We start from the raw sequence: 21207 nt of genomic DNA, 5'->3' as shown, positions 1-21207 counted from the left end.
TGACCCGCGTGACGACGGTCGTCTGCTTGCGTCCGATTTCGCATGAATGCAAAATGCGGCGGTGAGGGTGAGAGTGTGGACTGGCGTCACGGAAAGGTCGCTTCTCACTGCGTTCTCACATTCTCACGCCTCTCTGTCTCTTTCCCTTCCTCTGTTTCTCTCGACGTGGCGCCACCATGGCCAGGGCGCAAGCACAGGTTGAAAATTAGCGCCAAAACGACCGAGACGGCGTTCGAGAGGATCGACTTGGATCGATTGGGGTACTGTTTTGCTGCCAACTGCAACGCGCAAAGTACAGTGCACTAGAAAGGGAGCGACAGAGCACCGCGAGCAAACAGTCCTCAGAAAACAGAAGAAAACACCTATTTGTTACATTAGGATACAAAAGAAAACAGCTTGTTTCCATTCTGGAGCATTTTAGATCGATAAAAAGTTCATCGTGTTGTCAGTAGAAGTCCTTCCCGTTTTGCATCGTTTGCCGCGGCAAGAAAGCAAGACGCCATAACAAACTGCGTTCGTGTAGGTTTTGAATGACAGAAACGCCGAAACTATTTATTTATCCAGTTATTCTGTTTGGTAGGAAATCGGGAGGCTGAATTTTTTCCTTGTACAGACTGTGACTCTACTCTGCTAGGGAGGCGTTTGCGGTTGAAACCATCTTCAATGTATCTTTGATCTAAGGTTTGTATTGGAGACTGGAGGCGTCTGTATTTATCGTTGGGCCGCTTAATAGCCTAACTATGGAAGCTTTTCGAATTACAAACTGCATATTCCCATTTAAAAAAAGTATATTGACTTGATATTTGCCTGCTGGAAATGGCTGATTGAAAATTGCAAGCTGTATTTACTTTGACCTAACCTCTTCATAGATATTGATTGTTTACTGTTTTGCCCATAGTACAATGTTTGTTTACATGATGCTGTGCATTTTTGCGCGGGCTTTTAAGATTCGAAATAGTTGCACCATTAAATTATTTTAAACAAAAATTTATAAGCTCCCTTATTTTTCAGATAATTTTCTGAAGATGGAGGATTCTGAAAAGACTACTGACTCAATGCTTTTAGAAGAAGCAATGGCAGTAACTGAGAAATCATCCGAGGACCTGAGTGCCATTGTTGGAGATGGTCCAGAAGAGACATCTAACGATTTAGTTGATGAGACTATGGGGATGGTCCCGGATGGTGAACTGGCGGAAGGAGTGATGGATAATGACGATATAGAAATGGCAGATGGTGCTGCTGAGGATTCAGAAAACAATAATCTTGCTCCTGAAGACTCAATGGATGCGCCAGCTGCCCTTTTGGAAGGTGAAGATGGGTCAGAAGAGGTTTCGCAAGGAACGTTATCAACCTCTGAAGGCTTCTTGGGTGATGACTTTATGTCGCAGCCTGACAGGATGATTGTGCAAAGTGAGCCTCCCCAGCAACTTATGGAGGAAGCTGATGGGCCTGGAGAGGGTAATATTGAAGGTGAAGAAGACGACGGAGCCATTGTGGCCGAAGCCGATACCACAGCAGACCCCGCTGAGGGCTTGCAAGAAGAGAATGAACTGGCGGAAGGCGACGAAGAAGCTTTACTGCTGCAGCAGGACGGAGAGGGCGTTGCCTTACCGGATGGCATTTCTCTTGGCGTTATTGCAGATCAGATGGAAGCTGGCTCTCAACTACATGAAGATGGAACAGAAGCTGCAGCAGAAGATGGCCAGGCTGAAGAATCAGAGGAAGGAATGGTGCTACGGTTAGAAGAAGATGATGGCACAGAAGGTGGAGATGAAGGGGTGACGCTCTTAGCGGCTGGCGACAATTTAGAGGGAGCACTTAGTGAACTCGAGGGCAAGATTGCCACAGCACCAGATGGTACAGTTCGGCTCTTGGCTGGTCAAGAGGCTCTGCAGGGAATGCAGTTAATGGAAGGTGATGACAAACCTGAAGAAGAGGCAGAAGCAGTTCAACAAGCAGTTCAAAAAGAAATCCAAGCGCAGTTGCAGGCGGCCCTACTGAAACAGGAAGAAATGAAAATGGAACAGGAGGAGGGACCTGATTCAGATGCTGTACCTGAGGACCAGCCTGAACAACCAGATGCTGTAAATGAGTCTGACGCCCTTGCAACACTTGCTTCAGCTGCTTTGGGTCACCAGGCTCCTACAAATGGAGTGAAAAATGAGGTAAATTAGGTGTATTTTGCCAGTTTTATTTTCTACTTTTGTCACTTGTAAAGTTCACAAATTTATTTTTTCTTAAATTATTTTTAGCTGGATGAACCCCAAATTAAAGATGAAAAGGAAAACCCTGATGAGCCTCAGTGGATGGATGTTGGTATTTGCAAAGGAACCCACTGCCAAGTTCGTACCTATTACATTCCCAGATCTGGTCAAAGTTGGGACCAGAACTGGGATGGTATCACTACAAGCACGTTACCTGATCATAGAGCCCTTGCTAAACTTGAGCTTGAGTCCGGAAAAGCCTACAAATTCCGTGTAGCTGCCATAAACTCTTGCGGCAGAGGACCATGGAGTGAGGTTTGTTGAAATTGATGCAACTCTGTCTGATGCTTTGATTGTTTCTGCTGTAGGAATGCTGTCTTCATTTTTAACCATTTTTTTAGGTTGCTGCATTCAAGACATCTCTGCCAGGCTTCCCAGGAGCACCTTCAGCTATTAAAATTGCCAAAACTGCTGATGGAGCACATCTATCATGGGAGCCACCACCAATTGCATCTGGTGTGATTGAAGACTACCATGTGTACCTTGCAGTCAGAACTGCAACGACTGATGCCTCACGGGTAAGTTCTCTGTGACTTTTCTTTGAACTTCAAGGTGGTGTTCTCGTTTCATTTCCCAAATTCCATCCTTAGCAGGTGGTGTCGAGTGGGGCCAATCAACTGGCCTTTGTAAGAATATATCAGGGAGCAGCAAACCAATGTTCAGTGGGCAATGACACTCTAAGCAAGGCTCACATTGATATGACAACTAAGCCTGCCATACTGTTCCGCATCTCAGCTCGAAATGAGAAGGGCATTGGGCCAGCCACTCAAGTCAGGTGGCTTCAAGGTGCGTTAACTCACAGAGGCAGCTGGAATCAGTATTCATTAAATTCCATTTCTTCTTAAATAATCTCTTATTTCTGCAGAGGTTGGTGCCCCTAACAATGCTGCAAGACCAACCAATGCTCCAAGACGCCCAGCCACAGAGAATAAGCCCCATGGAAATTACAAGAGGAAAAAGAGTGAATGAAGAAATCCTCCCAACCACGATGAAATTTTTCAATCAACTTCCTTCTCCTGTGTGTCTATGAATTTTATTTTATTTTGCTAGTAATGTTTTTGCTGGTTCCTCCACATGATCATTTTATTTAATATCAATTTATGCAGCCATTCTGTACAGGATACAGAAGTACATGAATTTATGTATTTGCACACGGTTTCTTGTGGTAATGTTGCTGTTTAAATGAAATTATTTGATGGTTCCTTACCTCCAAGATAATTATGAAGTATCTTATCTTAATTTAAAATCATCCCTGTAGCAAGTACATGCTGTCTTCCTGTTGTTTTTATTGTCCACATAGTTGCATATTGCATATTTTATTTTAATCTGTCAAACTTGTTTATGATGTACCTTTTATTATAAAACACTGTGAGTGTTAAGTTTGATGTGATTGAGAATTGTACAGTTAATTTCATATTGCTTGTGGGTGTGTCACACACCCAGATCTGATTTGTACATTTTGCATAAATGAAATAGAAGGAAAAATGCCCTGTAGAGGAAGTGTTTTAAAGTTAGCCATGTATTTAACTGCTGAATTATTTGCTCTCTGAAATTTAGTTTTAAGATCTGACCCATGTTTTGATTGTGCTCAGAACTCTTCAATTTTTTTGCGGCTTTTATTTGACCCTGTTATGCCAAGTTGTAAACACTTCTTGTGCAGTGTGAATTTCTGTAGTTCTGCACATAAAATAATTAATAGAATTGAACAACTCATTTTTTGTTTTTGTTCTTCAACTTTGGTACCACCTCGCTGATGCCACTGATGCAGCCCGCCACTTCTTTGGACTTCATGTCGTAGAATCCCAAATCGCCTCTGAAGCGGCCGTAGGGAAAGACGGGGAAATGCTCGTACCGAGACAGAGCGGCGGTGCTGAAATTTCGGAACGAGTAGGACCCCTGTAACGGTGAAAACCAGCATGTGTCAGTTCGGCCCTGTCGGACCGTGCAAGCAAGCCAGGCAGCACGCTCGGTGCAGCACAGTGGGCCAGAAGACCGGTGGAGGCGGTCAAAATTACAGACGCGTTTTGAGCTTCAGAGTCGCTAAATGGGACTCGAACCGAACGTGTGACCACACCAATGGATTCCTCGTTCGCCGGAGAGCAATCCATTGGTGTGGTCACACGTTCGGTTCGAGTCCACTTTAGCGACACTGGAGCTCAACGCGTCTAGAATTTTGGCCGCCTCCACCGGTCTTCTGGCTTCTAGCCCGCCGGCTGGCCTTCCCCGACTCGCCTGCTGCGAGTCTACGAATCACGTGTGGAAGTTCGACGCCCTTCGCGCGTCGGTGAGACAACACGACGACAACGACTCGGCCAGCGCGCCGCGCGACTCGCACGTAACGCGTTAACGCTCGGCGTGTCGAGATAAATCAAGTGCGGCTGCCAGACCGGACACGCGACCAGCGCCAATCTCGCTCATCTGGATGCTCAACTTTGTCAAACCGGAAGCTACAAAATATGTGCGGATGACGTAGTGAAATTTCACCGTGAAACTAAGAGCGGGACCCGAACTTGGAAGTCGAGACTTACGTCTGGGAGAGGGCAGCCTGTCGGGAAGCGGGGGTTGTTTCGGTGGAGTTCCGCCATGGCGTCCTTCCCTACGGTCTTCATCGCGAAGCAAACTTCCCCACCATCAAGGCGGAAGTAATTTTCTCTCCAACCGGCCACGTTGTCCCACTTGGCAATGGCCAGCTTGACCTGTCACGGCAATAAGCTTACAGGGCTCACGGAGATCCCACCCCGACAGGGCTGTGGCACGAATCAGTAGATCCACTCACGCCGACATCCCCCTTGGTGACCTTCCTTGCCACGAAGGCGACACCGTTGTAGACCATGCCGTTGAGGGTGCGAGAGGAGAGCAGCGTCCCTGACATGTTCATCAGCAGGGGCGCGGTGACGGTGCCTTGCGGGCATTGCAACGCCTCTTTGAAGTGGATGTCGAATGGTCCCTGCGAACGAGAACGTCGCCCTCTTTCTCTTATTCGACGGGTTTCCCCTTCGCTGCTTGCTGCTCTTGGACTGGGTGGGTACACTTGACACTTACGGCGTACGAGTTGATGTGGTTGGCGGCCGACACAGACGCCACTGAGACCCATAGCAGAATGGAAGCGCAGCTGTGGGTCATCCTCCAGCCCCTGCGGCGGGCTTTGGGAAACAGACTGGGCCGCCTCGTTCTAGCTCCACACGAACGTCATGACACGACTTTTGTCTCTTCACAAAGGTGCTTGAATGGCACACGCCATCCATAGAGAGCCTCTGAGGCTATCTCTCTACCCATCCATCCGTCCCCACCAGTCCTGTCTGATGGGATGCCTATCCTCACGGCGCTGTTGCCGGTCGGAAAAAGACTGTAGGTAGAGTCCTAAGAGTGCACTCTACGACTCTACGACTGTATGTGGGTTGTAGGGAATGACTTAAGACATTTCAATTTTCATGCTTATCTTTGAAATTCTGAACATAATGAAGATGATATGAAGAGTTTACAAATATAGCAGAATCGAAATGAGAGGAACACAGAAATAACTCATTATAGTCATATTCACAAAATATAAAATTAAGATGTAAGAGTAAAATTATGCTAAAAATTATTTACTAATGAAAGAGTCTTTCCAATTTGTATTCAATCATTCTCGCCATCTGTGACCACATTGATGATTACAACATTTATAGAATGTGGTCATTGGCTCGTCGGCTGATCTTGTTTGAATCTGCATAAAGTATGCTCTAGAATGAGAACATTTAGGACACCGCTCCTCAGTCGAGTCAACATTGTCCCATGCTGCAGCTCCTCCAAGTACATCATCGAGCTCCTGAACGCCAAAAAAAAGTACCAGATTGATGACATATCCAAGAATGCATAGTTATGGAAGGATGAGATAACCAAAGGGGGTATTGTTGTAAAATGTAGGAAACGGTTGAGCCCTTGGTTGGCACAAAGCAAACTACACAAGAGAATAAATACACAACTTGCCTTTAACTTTGGATATGTCTTTCTTGAAATCAATTTTTGCACATCATATTTAAAAGGACAAGTACTGCATTGGAACTTCATACGAGATGAACCCTCTGCAGCAACTAGTGTATTGCCACAGGTCGGACAAAACAAAAGCATTGTTAGCTTTCTGCAGCTTATAACTTGAAGGAAATTCCCTAGTTATCACCGTATCACGCGATCCTGAGGTTATGTTGATGTCTGTGTTTTTCTCCTTCTTCTCCCCCCCCCCCCCTCTCTACTCACAGGAAACAGGAAAGGGCTCTTCAGCCAGAAAAGGCGGCTGAACTTAAACTTTTTTTTTTACCAAAGCAATATGTATGTTATTGATGAAATAACTTAAGGAGAAGAGTGAAAAGAGTAACAACTTGTGGAAGAAAATAAAACAATATTTTATTCCTTATTTGGAAAACTTCTTACCAATAGACCTGGCTTTAAAAAGCCCCTCAAATAAAACATCAAAACATGGAACTGAGCATCAACCCAAGGTTTTTTTCTTTTTACACGCAGGTAGGATAGTATTATCAGAATTATCCTCTTCATCTACAACTTCAAGCTGGTTAGAGACAATTTTTTCGATACACACCACTGCTTTGCCCCTCCTCCTGCTTTCTTCAGAAAAATAAAATGGAAGAATTAGTTTCACATAACAGTTAAAAAGCAGCAAATCTGTCTGGTTACCAGTCAAAAAAGTGATTGACCTATGGAAAATCCACAGAAAATATGCCATAATGTCTAGTAACCAGCGAGGGCTTTAACTTACCTGCCCTCAATGTCACTGCACGGCCAGCATTGGTGATCGCACTCTTTGCCTGCTCTTCACTCAACCCCAGTAAAAGGCTCCTGTATTAGTTGCTAAGGAAATGCCACATGTTCATCAGACAAATTCTAATTACTTATGCCACAAGTAAAATATCTTTTGAATCAATTATTATAGAAGGATACAAGTTTATGACATCGTATGGACCTCTAATCTGCATTGGGTTTTGAGCTCCACTGGAAATCAAAATGTTCTGAAAAGAAAAAAAAAATTTACAAATATAATGAAACTTCTTTAATTTTACAATGCAATTGGTTTTAAGACTCAACAAAATACCTTTGATTTGCCAATTGCATGGTAAGAATGGCCAGCCTGTATTAAGTTACGCCTAGCAGTTGAATCCAAGACACCTAAGCCATAAGGCAGTTCAAACCACATCCCCTTCTCAGCTGCTAAGTTATATAGTTTACGATTCCATTGTACAGGCATTTTGATGCTGGTATCAAATGATATTATGTCCACATCCAATGTATTGCAAGTATGCTGCAGTAAAATTAAAAACAACAATAATAACTAGAGAGACGAGTTGAAAAAATTTTTTATTAGTATTCATTGGGTGACTTACCATTAGGGCAGCTTTTGATGTTGGTATTACGGCAATAATATCATATTTCTTAATATTTTCGGAGGAAATCTGAAATGGAAATAAATTTGATTGAGAAGCCAGTAATAAAAGTTGTTTCAACAAGTATTAAATTTGAAACAGACCATTTTGTGAGCATTATCCGATGTTGAGAAAGAAATTGTTATTCTCTGCAGTATTTGGATGGAAGACCTTAAAACCTAGAAAAAAATAAAATTTAGTTCTTGAATATGTTAGAGATTAAGTGCGTTTTTATTAAAGTTGAAGATAAAAAACAGGAATGCCTCGGGAATATCATCCAATTTCATCGGAGGAGGGATAGAAGGATTAGGATTAACATTGTTTTCTGCCTTCCTCTTTTTCTTATTTTTTTCTTGAACTAAAGCTGACTCCTCCACGATTTGGTTGATCGCAACAGTACGATATCCAACTGAAAATAGGGTAAAATAATACATGATAGGCATTTGCAAAACAAGACAGTTTGAATAAAAACATAACCTGGAAGTCACATGTCACTTTTAACTGGGGAAAGCTGAAGGTTAAACGGCACTTACGTTCAACTAAAGTTGTCAGGATACTAACTAAAGATGATGTAGAGGTAGGAGTGACGCATAGATCATAAAATCCCTGTTTGTGCTTCATTTCAATGCTTAAAACGGACCACTTTCCTGCACTTTTTTAAATAACTAAAAAAACGTAGACACAATTTCTCATACCGCCGGCCATTCTGATGCTGACTTGTTTTGTTTTTGTTTGTTTGTTTGGATGTAGATAACAAATTATCAAAATACTAACGAGTAGAGTGAAAATTTTGCCGAATCTTGAGTGAATTTCAAGTTGCCTTAAGTTATAATTGTACTTTCTGAAACCAGATTGGATCGTTTATCACAGTTGTCTGAAGTGATTTCGTGCTAGGCGCACAGAATTTTGAGCATTTCATTTAATACAGGTTTTCCATTCAATTATTTTCATCTGAATTGGAAATCATGACATCCCCTCTAAGCAAAGGTAAAATTGCGATTCTCTCGTGATCTCAACTTCCTTTCTGTTTTTGGTTATTACTTCCCCATACAACATGTACAGTGTTTGATCCTCTTTTGTATCTCTTACAGGTTGCTCGAAAGGCTTTGAAAATCTATGTTTAGAGGAGGGTGATATTGAACCTATTGACATCAGTGGACAAGAGGGAAATATGTTTGATGAGGCTATAGGACATATAGAAGATGTTCTTATGGGTAAGCATTCAATTGATATTATGTTTGTGTGGATTTACAGAAATGCGAGGTTTCTTCGAACATTATGGACAAAAGCCGTTGTTCTTTATTTCAGATCCCCAATTTCAAGATCTACAGAAGGACTTTATGGAGAAATACTGGAATGAGTTTGATGATAGTGAAGAAAACAAATTGGTTTATATGGAAATTTTCAAGGAGTATGTAAGTATATGAAAAATCAAAGTTTGTACCTGTCACACATCATGATGTGTCACAATATACAATAATATTAAATTCACATTCCCAGACAGATGTTGTGGAAAAGTATATTGAAAACCATTTAAAAAGGAACATGCGAGATTTCAACATGGACGTCTTTACCTCACAGCTTCAGTAAGCTACGACTAAACCATTGTGTTACTTGATAAGAATGGAACACCTGGGGTTCATCATTTCTTTTGTTGCAGGGAAAGAAAAGATGATCTTGAGGGAGAAGTATTTGAAATACTCTTCACTTTCACAGATTTCATAATCTTCAAAGAGATGTTTCTTGACTATAAAGCTGTAAGTACATCTAACTGTCATTTCTGCTCCTGAATGTGACAAGTAGTCACCACATTAATGTTTTTGTTTCAGGTAAAAGAAGGAAAAGTTGCAGACCTGGGCTTAAATATTCATGTGTCCTCTGTGTAATACTATTACTCTCAATATTGTGTTAAAAGTTTTGAACTGATCTCAATTTTCTAAAAGAAAAAAATGAAGTGTTGGCCTCTTTAGTTACAGCATTATCATGCTCTTGTTCTAGTCATAGTGGATTGAAGAAAATGCCAATGATTAAAATTGTTTGTTTAATGCTTATTATGTTTTAATTAATGACATAAAGTATTGACTCGCAATTCATTTGTCTGTGGTTAACCATGGAATAAAGCATACTTAGTGCATCAGAATTTCCATTTGCACCAACTTTGAATTAGTATCTCCAGGTAGTCTGTAGGGCATTGTGCCTGCAAAACTTGTGATGGCTTTTGCTTGTTCTCTGTACGACTGGAGTGGCTAAGTAAAGGAAAAACAAAAGAAACTTATAAATTTCAGACATAAAAAGTGCAAAAGCAAAGACAAGGAGAAACTGGAACTTATATTTACCTTCTCTGTCATGCTATATTCAAGTCTGGATGAGCTAAGACTCATATTAGCATTCCCTCTGTGAGAAAAAGAATTACAGGTAAATAACACTGATTGCTAAAATTTACATCGCTCCTTGATCAACATCTTGATTCTGATACACTACCTGGTTCTGTTGTAAAGAGAGTGTAAAATGGTCATAGTTGCCAAAAGAATTTGTGGGAAGTTGTGGCAAATTTCATCACCCAGTTTGCGGAAATTATTAACTCTGTTCTCAACCTCTTCAGTTTTACTGGGGATGAGTCCTGACTCAGCAATCAACTAAAAGGAGCAAACAAAATAGTAAAGCATAAACTAACACCCAAGATGGACCAAGAATGTCACAATATGTTTACATTGAAAATCCTTACCTCCAGAGCTTTGACATATTCTCCAGCATGGTATTTATCAAAGAATTCTAATAAATGTCGCAGGGTTTTGAATGTGCGGTAGGTTTCATCAGAACAGCGGAATTTGTTTCCATCAATACGATGAGCCACATCTGTTGCCTTTGCAGCAAGGCGGAATCGCAATGAGCCTTGCTGGCTTACTAAATGAACAACTTGGCTTAGTAAGCTACTCATTAAACTCATTACTTTCTCATGATTCTAAAGCAGACAAAAAAAAACTTAGTATGAGATACAAAAACTTCATTTGAATTGAAAATAACAATGAAACTTACACCAGCCAAATCATAGACTTCTAATGCATCTTCAAAGAGTCCCTTCTTTTCCAAATTTGATCCCACCATCTCAATGATCTCACTGGGTTCTGCCTGCAAAGAGTCCATGAAGGAAATTTATAATTTGCTCTACATATGAAAAAAAATAATCAACAGTCAATTGACATTGCACACATACCTGCACTCCATTAAAGATATCAATGAGTCCAGGAGCTCTGCATCCATCAGGTTCCAACCTGCCAAGAATTGTGCCAAAGTCCCTCGACTCCATTGATAGATTTGAGATGCAAGACCTGAAGAGATTGTCTCCTGAGGGTAACCGCATGCCTCTAAGGAAGTAGTAATAGTGTAATGCCTCCCTCATATCTGTGAGATTGAATCTCCTGACATAGTACTGAATAAGTCGAGCTAAATTGAGTCGTCGGTGAGGTTTCTGGTCAGAGGGATCCTCACACACTGAGAAGATAAGAAAATCAGTACATTACTAAAAAACAATTTAGATATTTCACAAAATAAAAATGAGGACCACATACAAAGAGGTGATTCAGGAGAATTAGGAATGGCAAGGAGGTTGCTTTCATGAAGAGCTATAGCCATGTGTACAGCATGAACTTTCAATTTGTCAATACGCCATAGAAATTCTAAAGCAAGTTCATACTGGCCAGTTAGAAAGAGCATTTGGAAGTAAACATGGGGCTGCTCCAGTGCATTGTAATGGGTTTCACCTGTAAATTAATTATAAATTTATCATCATAAAATTATCGTTTTAAAATTGAGACAGAACATTAATGAATTTCTTGAGGCATACCATAGTCTTGAGAGATCAGTGTTTGCAAATGCTGAAGAGTGATATTTTCTCCAGACCGTGCATCAGTGCGGTCTCCTTCACGAATTTGGCAAAGTTTGAACCACAAATAATCATCAGCAGTTTTAGCAACTTCTGAGTGTTCATCGGAGACGTCGCATGCACCCAAAATACAGTAGACAGCCCTAAAAAATTAAAAAAATAGAAGTAGATTAGAGCTCTTTGCACTGACAATAAAAAATATCTTACTACCATACAACATACATTACAAACTTACCGTTTGAAAGGGTCAGGTGACTTGCGAATGTTACATCTGTACTGGAACCTTACAGTAGACTCCATACTTGGATCGAGTGCCCGTTCTGGGCTGCTCTTGAGAGCTCCCAGAATTGCACACAAATCATCCATTTGTGATCTACATTCAAATAAAAATTATATCAGTAAATGGCAAGATGCTAATTAACATCAATAACATTTAAAAAAAAAAAAAAACATACCCTGCTTGAGTGGCACATGCCAGTGCCGCATCAATATCACCACATCTTAAACAATAGTAAAGTTGAGGCCAGATAGGTTTTTTGTCAACTTGACCATCTTCAAGGCCAAGCATTCCTTGTAATCCACCAAGCACTCTAAGGTCCACAAAACTGCGAACTAATGATAGAGTTCCAGGTATTCCTCCTCGACAGGCACGAGCCAGATTTCCTTCAACTACACTGGTCATATATCTCTTGTATCTAAAATTAAAAGATAAGTCAAGTGAAGGTTCTTTAGTTTTAAGGAGAAAAAGTCTCATCTAAAAACTATTACCTATCTTCAAGATATTTTCTTGCTTGCAAAATGAGTTGGTTTTGAGTGGGTGAAGAAGTCCTCAAAAGAAGTGGGTTGTCTCTGAACTGTGGCGCAATGTGAGACATGTACCTCACAATTTCCCAAAGCTCATTGACTTTCTAAAATACAAAAGTAAAAGGCACTTCATAAGTTTAACAACAAAGAAAATAAATGAAAAGTTAAAAAGAACAACCTTACCAAATTATTGAATGATTCAGCAGCTGTAGCAAACTTCTGAACCAACTGAGGTCTGACAACACCTTGAATTATACGGTTGTTGTAATCAATAACTTCCTTTGCATAGGCCATTTCCATATGATCCAGACGACTGTGAACTGGAGCAATGTCTGCTAATGTTGATGTCTGTAGTAATAATAATAATGATAATCATAATAAGCACAAACTTAGTATTTTTATGCCATTCAAAAATATTCTTTTAATTGCGTTTGGAAAAGTGGACTTACTTCAGGAAGTCCTTGTAAATCAAGAGGCCGTGATGAACCATGAAGAGCATTAAACATTTGACGCATCTCTTTGGACCAGTTTTGCCTGATACTATCCCACAACCGCTGGTCAGCAGCTGCAGATGCCTAAAGAGGAAAGAGTAAGTCAATGCAATGCAAATAAACCTGAGCAACTTTCAAAATAGAGTAATTTACGAACCCTCCTGTGGGTTCCTTCAACTAAAGATAGCAAAACATTTTCCACTTCGTTTTTCAGATAGCTGGATATATCAGCTTCTGGAACCGGCTCCAATGGCTCAAATGTTTTCCTGGTGCTTAGAGTATCTAATTTCTGGGACAGCTGAGTAAGGTCAACTCCCTTGGAAGCTAGCATCATATGCCTTTGAAAAAATAAAAATGTTAGATTAGCGATATACGTCAATGCAAACCAGTAACATGTTGAATCGTGAACTTACGCCTGAATGTCAGGGGCTTCATGAAGTGTTACTTTACTCCATAAATCATTTGATGCATCCAAAACCTGCCTGAGCGAGCGTTCTACTCGAGGTAACTCTCCCACCCCATCAATGTCATTAGCAAGCTGCTCAGCTTGGCTGAGAAGCTCTGAGAAGTCGTTGTCCATTTTGACAAATAGGGACCTGTCAACACACAGAAGGGAAATAAATCAGAATGGAATAGCAAAGAGTGAAATAAAAAATAAATCACATATCTAAAATAAATATGTGTTTCAGTCAAACATTTGAATGAATCCTGCGGGAAAAGCATAACAAGCAACCGATTTGGGCAACAACAAACTAGGTTAGAACACCCACCATGCAATGTATCCTAGAATAACCACAATAAATTAAGTGACAACTAGAGAAAAATAAGAAGCGAAGTAGGTGAAAAGCACCAATTTATGTTATTCACCCTCGAACAGTAGTCTTTTACACACCGTTTCGCAAGAGTTAATAAATTCGATCCGGCACTTGCAGGTTCAAGTTCCCTCGCATCAACACCGGAAATCGCAGCTGATTCGTATTCATTTTTGAGAGTCAGCATGACCCGAGGCTACCACTATGAAAAATCTCTACCTAACGGGCGCTTGTATTGGACTCTATGGCCTTTAAGTCGTGGACTAGGGGCCTTCCTCCAACTCCAACAAATGTGGACCATTTGCGGGTCTTTTGAGAAAACTGAACCACAATGTAGGTGATGGCTGGCGCTCAGTCAACGAATCGTTGAATGAATTCATGCAGGCTACTGTCTTGTAGAAACAGAATGGTGTGAGGCTAAACCATCTAATATGGCAGCCCAGCAGCTGAGTGATGCAAAGAGTTTTGATAAGTCTGTTGGGCAAAAGTACAAACCTAGCTGAATAAGGGTATCGAATAGAAAGGTGTGACAAAGTACACAAATACATAACTTGTTTACAAAATTTATTTTCACATTGAAGTGTACAAATTTAAAAATTACACATGGGCTTATCTTACAATCAAGTGCATTTTCTGTACCAACAACCTGCTCTTGGCACTTGCATTGGTCAGCTTTACCTATGTAATAAATACCTGCTTTGAAAGAAGACAGGAGCGACTTGTGATCATCAAGATTGCTAAAAGGAGCATTTCCTGAGCATCTCAAGACGTTCCTTAGAATGCAACCAAAACTTTAAGACCAGGAGTTATTTTTAAAGGCATACCACAATTATCTTAGAAATTATAATATCATGATGAACACATTTCCATCCAAGGCGATTGGTCTTCTTGTAAGAAAAGTGAGATATCTTGTGGGTAACATGTACCAATGTTATCAAATTAAAGTAAGGAAAAGAAACAAACAGAAAGAGAAAGGAAAGCTATGGTTGATGGTACATTTATGCCTAGGAAGGTGTGATGCCTGTTTCTTTCATAAACCAAGAATCATATGAATAACGAACAGATAACGAAATAATAATAATAATAATAGTTAACAAACACATATCAAAAGAAACAAGAGTGGGTGATAGTCTTGGCATGACCCAAAAGTGGGCATCCTTGCTTGTTGCTCCAGTTGGCTTTTGTCCATATATTTCTGGTTGCATTGATGGTACTGGCTGATAACATTCAATAAATGACTTCTCTCTTGTTGAATATGCCACACATGGTACAAAGTGTACACTAACTCATACGCGAACACTCATACATGTACTCTAACAATCATTTGAAGAAAAAAAAAATTCCTTAGGCAGTCTTACACTACGGCCACTTTAAACTCATGCCTCATGTGAACCAACATCTGCACAATTTGGTAACATTCAGGAACACAGCCCCTTGACACTGCAATGGCCAAGCAGGCAAGTATGTTTCGAGCGATGTCACGCTTTCAGCAAGCGAGATTCCTGACACAGCCATATCTCGCACACAGCCAAACCTTATTCCAACATCGATGCAAAAGCTAATAAAGTAGAACCAATCACTAACAAGCTGGCTTACAATACAACTTCTTTACCATTTTTAGGAAAGCCGAGCTTAACACTAACATTTTGTTTGCTGTGGTCCTATACGGTAACACCACTCCACACCCAAACCATGTAGTGGTACAGTTACCACCCTCTAGGGTACAAAAACTTGACTGGATGTTGATCTTTCATCAAATACCTTGCATCATAGATGCAAATATTCAGCGGATTTGGCAGAGCATTCACCAGCCCCCAAGCATTTACTGACTTATATATAGTAATTTTGGACACCTTTTTAATTACATACAAAAATTAATACAGAACACACAATGCAAACAAATTAACAGTTAAACAAAATATTGAACATTTGTGACATATTTGAGATGAAAGAGAGCCAGAAGCCGAATCAGGGTAAACCTTTGGCTTGCATTCGATGAGAGCACTATTATGGTACAAATAAAAGATTTTAAAGGCGGAGGGATAGGCATATGACTTATATTTGTACAGTGGGAGGGTTCTTATAGAAAAATGTGACAAGTTATAAAACATAAACAACTTACTATGCAAATACTTGATCAATGCTGGGATTTACCATTTGCATTGCAAGTCAAATCATGCTCCACCATTCCTTGGCAATGTGCACTTTTATACAAATGATATGATCCCCTCATTGAAGCAAAATTATGAAACAGTGTTGGGCCAAGGCTGTTCAGTCTACAATATTTGAGTGGAAACAATTATTTACATACTTTTAAAAAAATCAGCCTTTTAATCCACATTTTCATAAGATCTGCATTAGCTGAAAATGCATGAAAAGTAGCTAGGGTTTAGAATGTCCTGCTGATCAAATGATAATTTACAAATTTTATGTGGATGATATGGGATGAAAACAGGAGAGATGGATATTTACATTTTGGAGTTATTGAAAAAATGCAACTACCTTGGAGCATGAGAAGGTGGACACACCAGTAATGCTCATCAGGAAGGAAGCAGAACTTCATGGTTGAGGCCCAGGCTTCAAAGAGCACAATTTAGAACTAAATAATGTGGAAATAGCAGTTTGTCTACATGTAACAGACATATTTATTCCAGAAAATGCTATCACTTAGGCTCGATTCCCAAAGCAGGGATTCAAGATTGTAGGCTCATTTGATTCAATTCCTCCAACTGAACGAAAACTAAGCATTTATATAACAAAGGAACCAACATTTACATACTTCATATGAGTACACAATGGCAGTAACAAAACCATTTTTTAAGGTTCAGCATTGGTGCGCAAACAGGACTGGCTGACTCCTACCTTCAACTTATGTAATGACAATAAATAAGAGAAAAAGAATGATGGCAGTTGAGCAATGACACTGCCTTTGTGTACTCTGATTTCATTTCCACCACACAGCATTCAATATAGACCATACAAAGTCAACCCCTTTATAACACAGCACTTCAAAAGTTGAGAGAGTTAACTGCTGCTGCTTCAATATGGGTTACACAAAACACATCTTGGCTGAATGAGAGGCAACTGGGGATCTTGAAAGGAAAAAACAAAGTATGGTCAATTATCACATATCTTCAGATTAATTACACTCTTGAAAGTTCTAAGCGCCAGTATTTCAACATTAACAAGGCTTAAAGTTAGGACATTCATTTATCAATAGAACTTATGAGACAAGGTATTAGCAACAATGACTAAGAATCATGAACACCACCAAATCATGCGCACACTCCAGTTTAAACGCCTCAAATGCAAAACTGAGCTTGATGTTGTGCTGATATGATTATGCACCACACAATGTAAGCCAACATGAAAGAAATACCAATGATTAAGTGGTGCAATGATAATAGTTACAGGAAACTTAAACTAAGAAAACAGTTCACAGAACTAAGGAGTCACACAAATTTAGTCTTTCCAAAAGTGAAATTTGTAGAGCTGTCTTCATATTGGTCAGCGCTTCATATAACAATGACACTTACCAAGCATCTTCAAGAATGAAGAAAGCTGGGCAATGCAAAACTGAAGCACCAGAAAAGATTCAGAAAATTGCAAACCTTTAATTTTCAATCACATTGTCACTGGTTGTTGAGAGAAAAACCCACTTGGGGAAAAAACAAGCACTCAGACAGTAAAAGCTCTCAGGACAAGACAGAGCATCATGTAGACAGTACATCGCATAAACTGTAGTCACAAAGAGCTGAAAAGAATTTGAAAATCAATAGAATGTTTGAAAATTAAAACAATAACTGACATGAAACAAAACAACCCTTGACCATTGGAGCAATATTTTTTTTGTTCAGTAGATAGGGATAGAACTTAACCTCATGAGGAAGAAATGATGTACAACCAACTACTTGCATGAATGATAAAAATGCACTTACAAATCCTATTTGATTGTCATTGGACACTATCAGTCCAAATATACACATTACTCATTTTATGAGTTGATGTACAATAAAATAACGGTACCAATGACAACATGGATATAACATGACATGGTAATGCTGCCCTCAGCCCACTACTTATCTTCAGGTACAGTTCTTCAAATGGCTGAGGGAGGCATACATTATTGCTTCAACAATGAAGTGCTATGCAAGTAGAGGCATACAGTAACACATTAAACTAAAGAATATGCCAAGTGCTAAATACTAAGATTCTGAGATGTGATTTAATTACAAAAGATGTTTGGCATCAGCATGTTGAATCCCTTCCAACCCCACACTATTCCCAGTCTTCATCATCTGCCATTTCTTCTAGTTCCTCCTCCTCGTCACCATCATCTACACCTTCATACCCACTAAGAAGAACATCATCTTCTTCACTATCCTTGAGTCCACGTTTGGCTCGTCTCTCACGTAATTTCTTTTTCAAATTAAGGATATCTTCCTTTGTTCTTTCCTTGCGGAATTCGTAGACTAGAGGAAAGATGTACTCTATGGCTGCTTGGACTGAGGCAACACAGGGTGCTACAAAGGATGCAAGAAAATTTGTTACAGAAGTTCAACAGCAACATAAAGTTCAGAAATTTGCTGGAGGACAGTATATGTTGGTAGAGAACATGCACATAAAGGGAAATGAAATGTTGACTCACCTGTTACTGTGACACTACCGGTTGAAAATATTTTGAGAGTTGCCTTTGGCTTTTTGAGCTTGTAGGTGACACCAGGATGAAGTTCCGGTTCATAGCTAATCACAAACATGAAAAGAAAAACAGTTAGAAATAATTTTGAAACAGTATTTGTACATTACATATAATTAATGAATATTCTAAGGTTACGGTAAGATATTGTGCTTACTCTGCATCTTTATGCCTCTCTGAAAATGCTGTTATTTTAATTGCAAACGGCATGGAGCATGTGCCTAAGACATTAACAACCCGAAAATTACTAAACCGTGCTTTGAAGCCCAGCTTTTGCAAACATCGGGCAAACCGCCGAGCAGCCACTTTGGCATCCTCTTCACTAGTAGATCCTGTACATGTTATTTTTCCTGATGACCAGATGGAAGCGGTTGTATATGGTCTTCGAAGTTTCATTGTAACCATCTGATGCAAGAATAAGATACATGTCAAAAATAATGTTGAAGCTTATCATTAAAAAACTCAACTTGACGCTACACAACTAACCCCATTTTCTCGCCGGTACTCCACATTGAAGCCCTGCAAAGCTATTTGCCGGAGATTCAAATGACACTTCACAGAAAAGCTGCATACCACATTATTGATCACTATATCAACTTCAGGTTGGTCTCCTTCTTCCTCTATTTCACCATTGTCAACTACAGGAACTTCTGCACTAGGTTCTTGATCAGTATCAATAATCAGCTTCCCTTCAGGTCCACTATCATTTGGAACACTATTATCACTGATTCCTACAGGTGATTCTTGACTAATAACATGGCTTATAATTCGTCCATGTTGAAGTAGAACTTGTTGTCCATTCACTATTCCATGTTGAACTTGCTCTTCACCGTAATGCATTTGCTGTTGCTGCTGTTGCACAGGTCTTGCAGCACACACTTTGTTCATCTCAACATGCTGAATCAAATTTCCATTGGCGAGGGGCTTCAAACCATTCTTCTGCATGACCGAGGCCATACTGCCATTGGGCAATCCTGGAGGAAGAGGAAATCTTTATCATTTCAAAAGTAACCACACCTCTTTGGCAAGACAAAGTAAAAACATTGGTGAAGATAGCAAGAATATTGAAAGGGGTATCCCAGATAATATAAAAACAGACCTTTAGAACTAGAACCCAACATACAGATCATTCATACCACTTGAATGCGTAACAAACCCACATATCTTATCATAATGCACTCAAACAGCAAAAGAGGGCACAAACTCTTCCACAGAATGAGCAAGTTTTACAGACAAACATACTTCAGAGTGGAAAAACCAGTAAAATGTAACTTCATGTACTGAAAGTGTCTACAGCTTGGCACGGCCTCTGCTGTCATAATAAGGGCACAAGTGTTGGGCACATCCCAAAACCAATATCAAATGGATAAGTAAATAGTGAAAAACGAAGCACAAGATGAAAAAAACCTCATACAATTGTGTTTGAGTATTAGGCCAGAACTAACTTAACCTCAAACAAAAGTGGCAAAGACTATTGTTCATATGCAACACAGACTAATAATAATGAAACACTCGAATCGGGCGATCTTAGTAAATTAGTATCGCAATCCAGTCCATCAAAAAACGCAATTGGTGGAATATTTACTATTGAAATTATCGAGGAGCCAGCACGGTGACTAAGTGTCCCAAATCCCCCCTCGAGTTTCCACTCCATCCATTTGCACAACCAAATTTCAAAATGGTGAACTAACCATCAACAGAGTCCAGGATAAGAATGTGCACTTCTTTCAGGGTACGGAAATCACCCAAAATAAGTAGATCAAGAGATTTGCTTTGATCACTTGCCCCTACCCCCACCTTGTATTGTCTAATAGGCCACTTCCTCCCCAGTTCGGACTCTAATTTGCTCGCAGCTGAGCACCAAAGCAAGGAGAGGAGCCATCAAAATAACCACTCCATCAGTGCACTCTGCTACTAACCTGCGTCCTATCTTTACCTTCGTTTAACGAACAGAACTCATGCGCAAACAATTAAATACAACGGCACAAAGACTGACAATAGCTCAGCCAGAACTCCTATGACTTCTGCCATGTTCGACCACACACTGGTCGAGATCAGGTTCGACTGTATGAACAGGGTACCCAACCTTACGGCATGAAAATTGCTGCAAATAAACAGGTGAACCAACTGCCCCAACAAGTACACTCACAAAAAAGGGGGCCTGCATCATTATCATTTGGCCTTGGCCATTTGCATTTGGAGATCTTGATATTTTCGAATTGGGATTGATAAGTGGCATAATACAGATAATACTGTTTGTCAGCGGTTTACCTACATTTCGCCACTCTGCAAAACAGAAAGAAAGAAAAATTAACATCAACTTTCGCTTTTGTTTGGACGTGATGTTTGTTGATCGACAGGGAGAGACATTTATCTCTGTTATAGGACGTACGGAGACACCATGGATAGAGACACTTATTCGATAACACGCGCCTCCTCGTGGAAATTTCTTCCTGTGGGTGGGGAGCAGTGGCGGACCCAGAGGCGGCCTATGGGGGGGGGGCGCAAAGTCGCACTTTTTGCCTACTTACAGGGGCAAAGTAGCACTTTTTGCCTACCTTTCAGGCGGCTATCTAGGGGGGGGGGCAAAAACCCCATTGCCCCCCCTGTATCCGCGCCTGGTGGGGAGGGGGTGCCTTGGAGGTGCTTAATGGATTTATAAAGTCGGATCACAGGGTGATAATGAGGGTCACGAAAGCAATTAATAGAAGAGTACATACGTTTCCAAGAAGAACTCTCTTTCAAGAAAGGATTACAGATTAAATATTGACATGACCTTAAAAAGTTAGGACAGCTCATTATCTCCTTAAATGGGGTTTCATGAGTTTTCGCTTCATTTACAC

The 21207-nt window shown here is 40.3% G+C and overlaps 7 protein-coding genes across 12 annotated transcripts; 2 read left to right on the top strand and 5 right to left on the bottom strand.

The window, feature by feature from the left end:
• Positions 1 to 457: 457 nt before the first annotated feature.
• On the top strand, positions 458 to 3977 carry LOC117639520 (host cell factor 1-like). Of its 2 annotated transcripts, none has more exons than XM_034375272.1 (6): positions 458 to 681; positions 1012 to 2165; positions 2253 to 2519; positions 2606 to 2782; positions 2858 to 3050; positions 3130 to 3977. In XM_034375272.1, exons 2-6 carry the CDS (start codon positions 1026 to 1028, stop codon positions 3231 to 3233), a joined length of 1881 nt encoding a protein of 626 aa, XP_034231163.1. In that variant the 5' UTR covers positions 458 to 681; positions 1012 to 1025; the 3' UTR covers positions 3234 to 3977. The 2 variants fall into 2 exon arrangements, with proteins under 2 accessions (XP_034231163.1, XP_034231162.1); XM_034375271.1 differs by having other exon boundaries at positions 461 to 681; positions 2855 to 3050.
• Positions 3867 to 5625, bottom strand: LOC117639525. Its single transcript, XM_034375281.1, has 4 exons — positions 5307 to 5625; positions 5041 to 5211; positions 4793 to 4960; positions 3867 to 4160 (listed from the first exon to the last, which is right to left on the bottom strand). The coding sequence occupies exons 1-4, from the start codon at positions 5385 to 5387 to the stop codon at positions 3975 to 3977; spliced, it is 606 nt and encodes a 201-aa protein (XP_034231172.1). The 5' UTR covers positions 5388 to 5625; the 3' UTR covers positions 3867 to 3974.
• A 59-nt stretch (positions 5626 to 5684) lies between these two features.
• Positions 5685 to 6488, bottom strand: LOC117639528 (DNA-directed RNA polymerase III subunit RPC10-like). Its single transcript, XM_034375285.1, has 2 exons — positions 6234 to 6488; positions 5685 to 6072 (listed from the first exon to the last, which is right to left on the bottom strand). The coding sequence occupies exons 1-2, from the start codon at positions 6372 to 6374 to the stop codon at positions 5887 to 5889; spliced, it is 327 nt and encodes a 108-aa protein (XP_034231176.1). The 5' UTR covers positions 6375 to 6488; the 3' UTR covers positions 5685 to 5886.
• A 134-nt stretch (positions 6489 to 6622) lies between these two features.
• Positions 6623 to 8389, bottom strand: LOC117639523 (ribonuclease P protein subunit p30). Its single transcript, XM_034375279.1, has 8 exons — positions 8212 to 8389; positions 7942 to 8087; positions 7783 to 7857; positions 7640 to 7708; positions 7351 to 7557; positions 7200 to 7267; positions 7018 to 7097; positions 6623 to 6866 (listed from the first exon to the last, which is right to left on the bottom strand). Exons 1-8 carry the CDS (start codon positions 8297 to 8299, stop codon positions 6733 to 6735), a joined length of 867 nt encoding a protein of 288 aa, XP_034231170.1. The 5' UTR covers positions 8300 to 8389; the 3' UTR covers positions 6623 to 6732.
• A 135-nt stretch (positions 8390 to 8524) lies between these two features.
• Positions 8525 to 9729, top strand: LOC117639527 (ADP-ribosylation factor-like protein 2-binding protein). The gene is made up of 6 exons (XM_034375284.1): positions 8525 to 8665; positions 8770 to 8892; positions 8987 to 9093; positions 9179 to 9264; positions 9339 to 9435; positions 9508 to 9729. Exons 1-6 carry the CDS (start codon positions 8644 to 8646, stop codon positions 9562 to 9564), a joined length of 492 nt encoding a protein of 163 aa, XP_034231175.1. The 5' UTR covers positions 8525 to 8643; the 3' UTR covers positions 9565 to 9729.
• LOC117639519 (nuclear pore complex protein Nup93-like) lies at positions 9705 to 13901 on the bottom strand. Of its 3 annotated transcripts, none has more exons than XM_034375268.1 (16): positions 13749 to 13901; positions 13270 to 13452; positions 13014 to 13194; positions 12815 to 12940; positions 12549 to 12713; positions 12330 to 12469; positions 12017 to 12256; positions 11797 to 11934; positions 11523 to 11704; positions 11248 to 11439; positions 10893 to 11170; positions 10715 to 10807; positions 10404 to 10640; positions 10160 to 10314; positions 10015 to 10072; positions 9705 to 9924 (listed from the first exon to the last, which is right to left on the bottom strand). In XM_034375268.1, the coding sequence occupies exons 1-16, from the start codon at positions 13853 to 13855 to the stop codon at positions 9805 to 9807; spliced, it is 2595 nt and encodes an 864-aa protein (XP_034231159.1). In that variant the 5' UTR covers positions 13856 to 13901; the 3' UTR covers positions 9705 to 9804. The 3 variants fall into 3 exon arrangements, with proteins under 3 accessions (XP_034231159.1, XP_034231161.1, XP_034231160.1); XM_034375270.1 differs by having other exon boundaries at positions 9805 to 9924; positions 13724 to 13800; XM_034375269.1 differs by having other exon boundaries at positions 9805 to 9924; positions 13627 to 13766.
• A 314-nt stretch (positions 13902 to 14215) lies between these two features.
• Positions 14216 to 20444, bottom strand: LOC117639353 (TATA box-binding protein-like protein 1). 3 transcript variants are annotated; one of them, XM_034374932.1, is made up of 5 exons: positions 20301 to 20444; positions 18851 to 19338; positions 18522 to 18769; positions 18317 to 18411; positions 14216 to 18191 (listed from the first exon to the last, which is right to left on the bottom strand). In XM_034374932.1, the coding sequence occupies exons 2-5, from the start codon at positions 19319 to 19321 to the stop codon at positions 17947 to 17949; spliced, it is 1059 nt and encodes a 352-aa protein (XP_034230823.1). In that variant the 5' UTR covers positions 19322 to 19338; positions 20301 to 20444; the 3' UTR covers positions 14216 to 17946. The 3 variants fall into 3 exon arrangements, with proteins under 3 accessions (XP_034230823.1, XP_034230821.1, XP_034230824.1); XM_034374930.1 differs by having other exon boundaries at positions 20284 to 20441; XM_034374933.1 differs by lacking the exon at positions 20301 to 20444 and adding an exon at positions 20056 to 20204.
• Between the last annotated feature and the right edge of the window lie 763 nt (positions 20445 to 21207).

The sequence above is a fragment of the Thrips palmi genome, unplaced genomic scaffold, assembly GCF_012932325.1.
Source record: "Thrips palmi isolate BJ-2018 unplaced genomic scaffold, TpBJ-2018v1 HiC_scaffold_11, whole genome shotgun sequence".
NCBI classification, from domain to species: Eukaryota; Metazoa; Arthropoda; class Insecta; order Thysanoptera; family Thripidae; genus Thrips; species Thrips palmi.
Note: the sequence above shows the minus strand (reverse complement) of the source record. Positions and strands in the feature narration are given on the sequence as shown.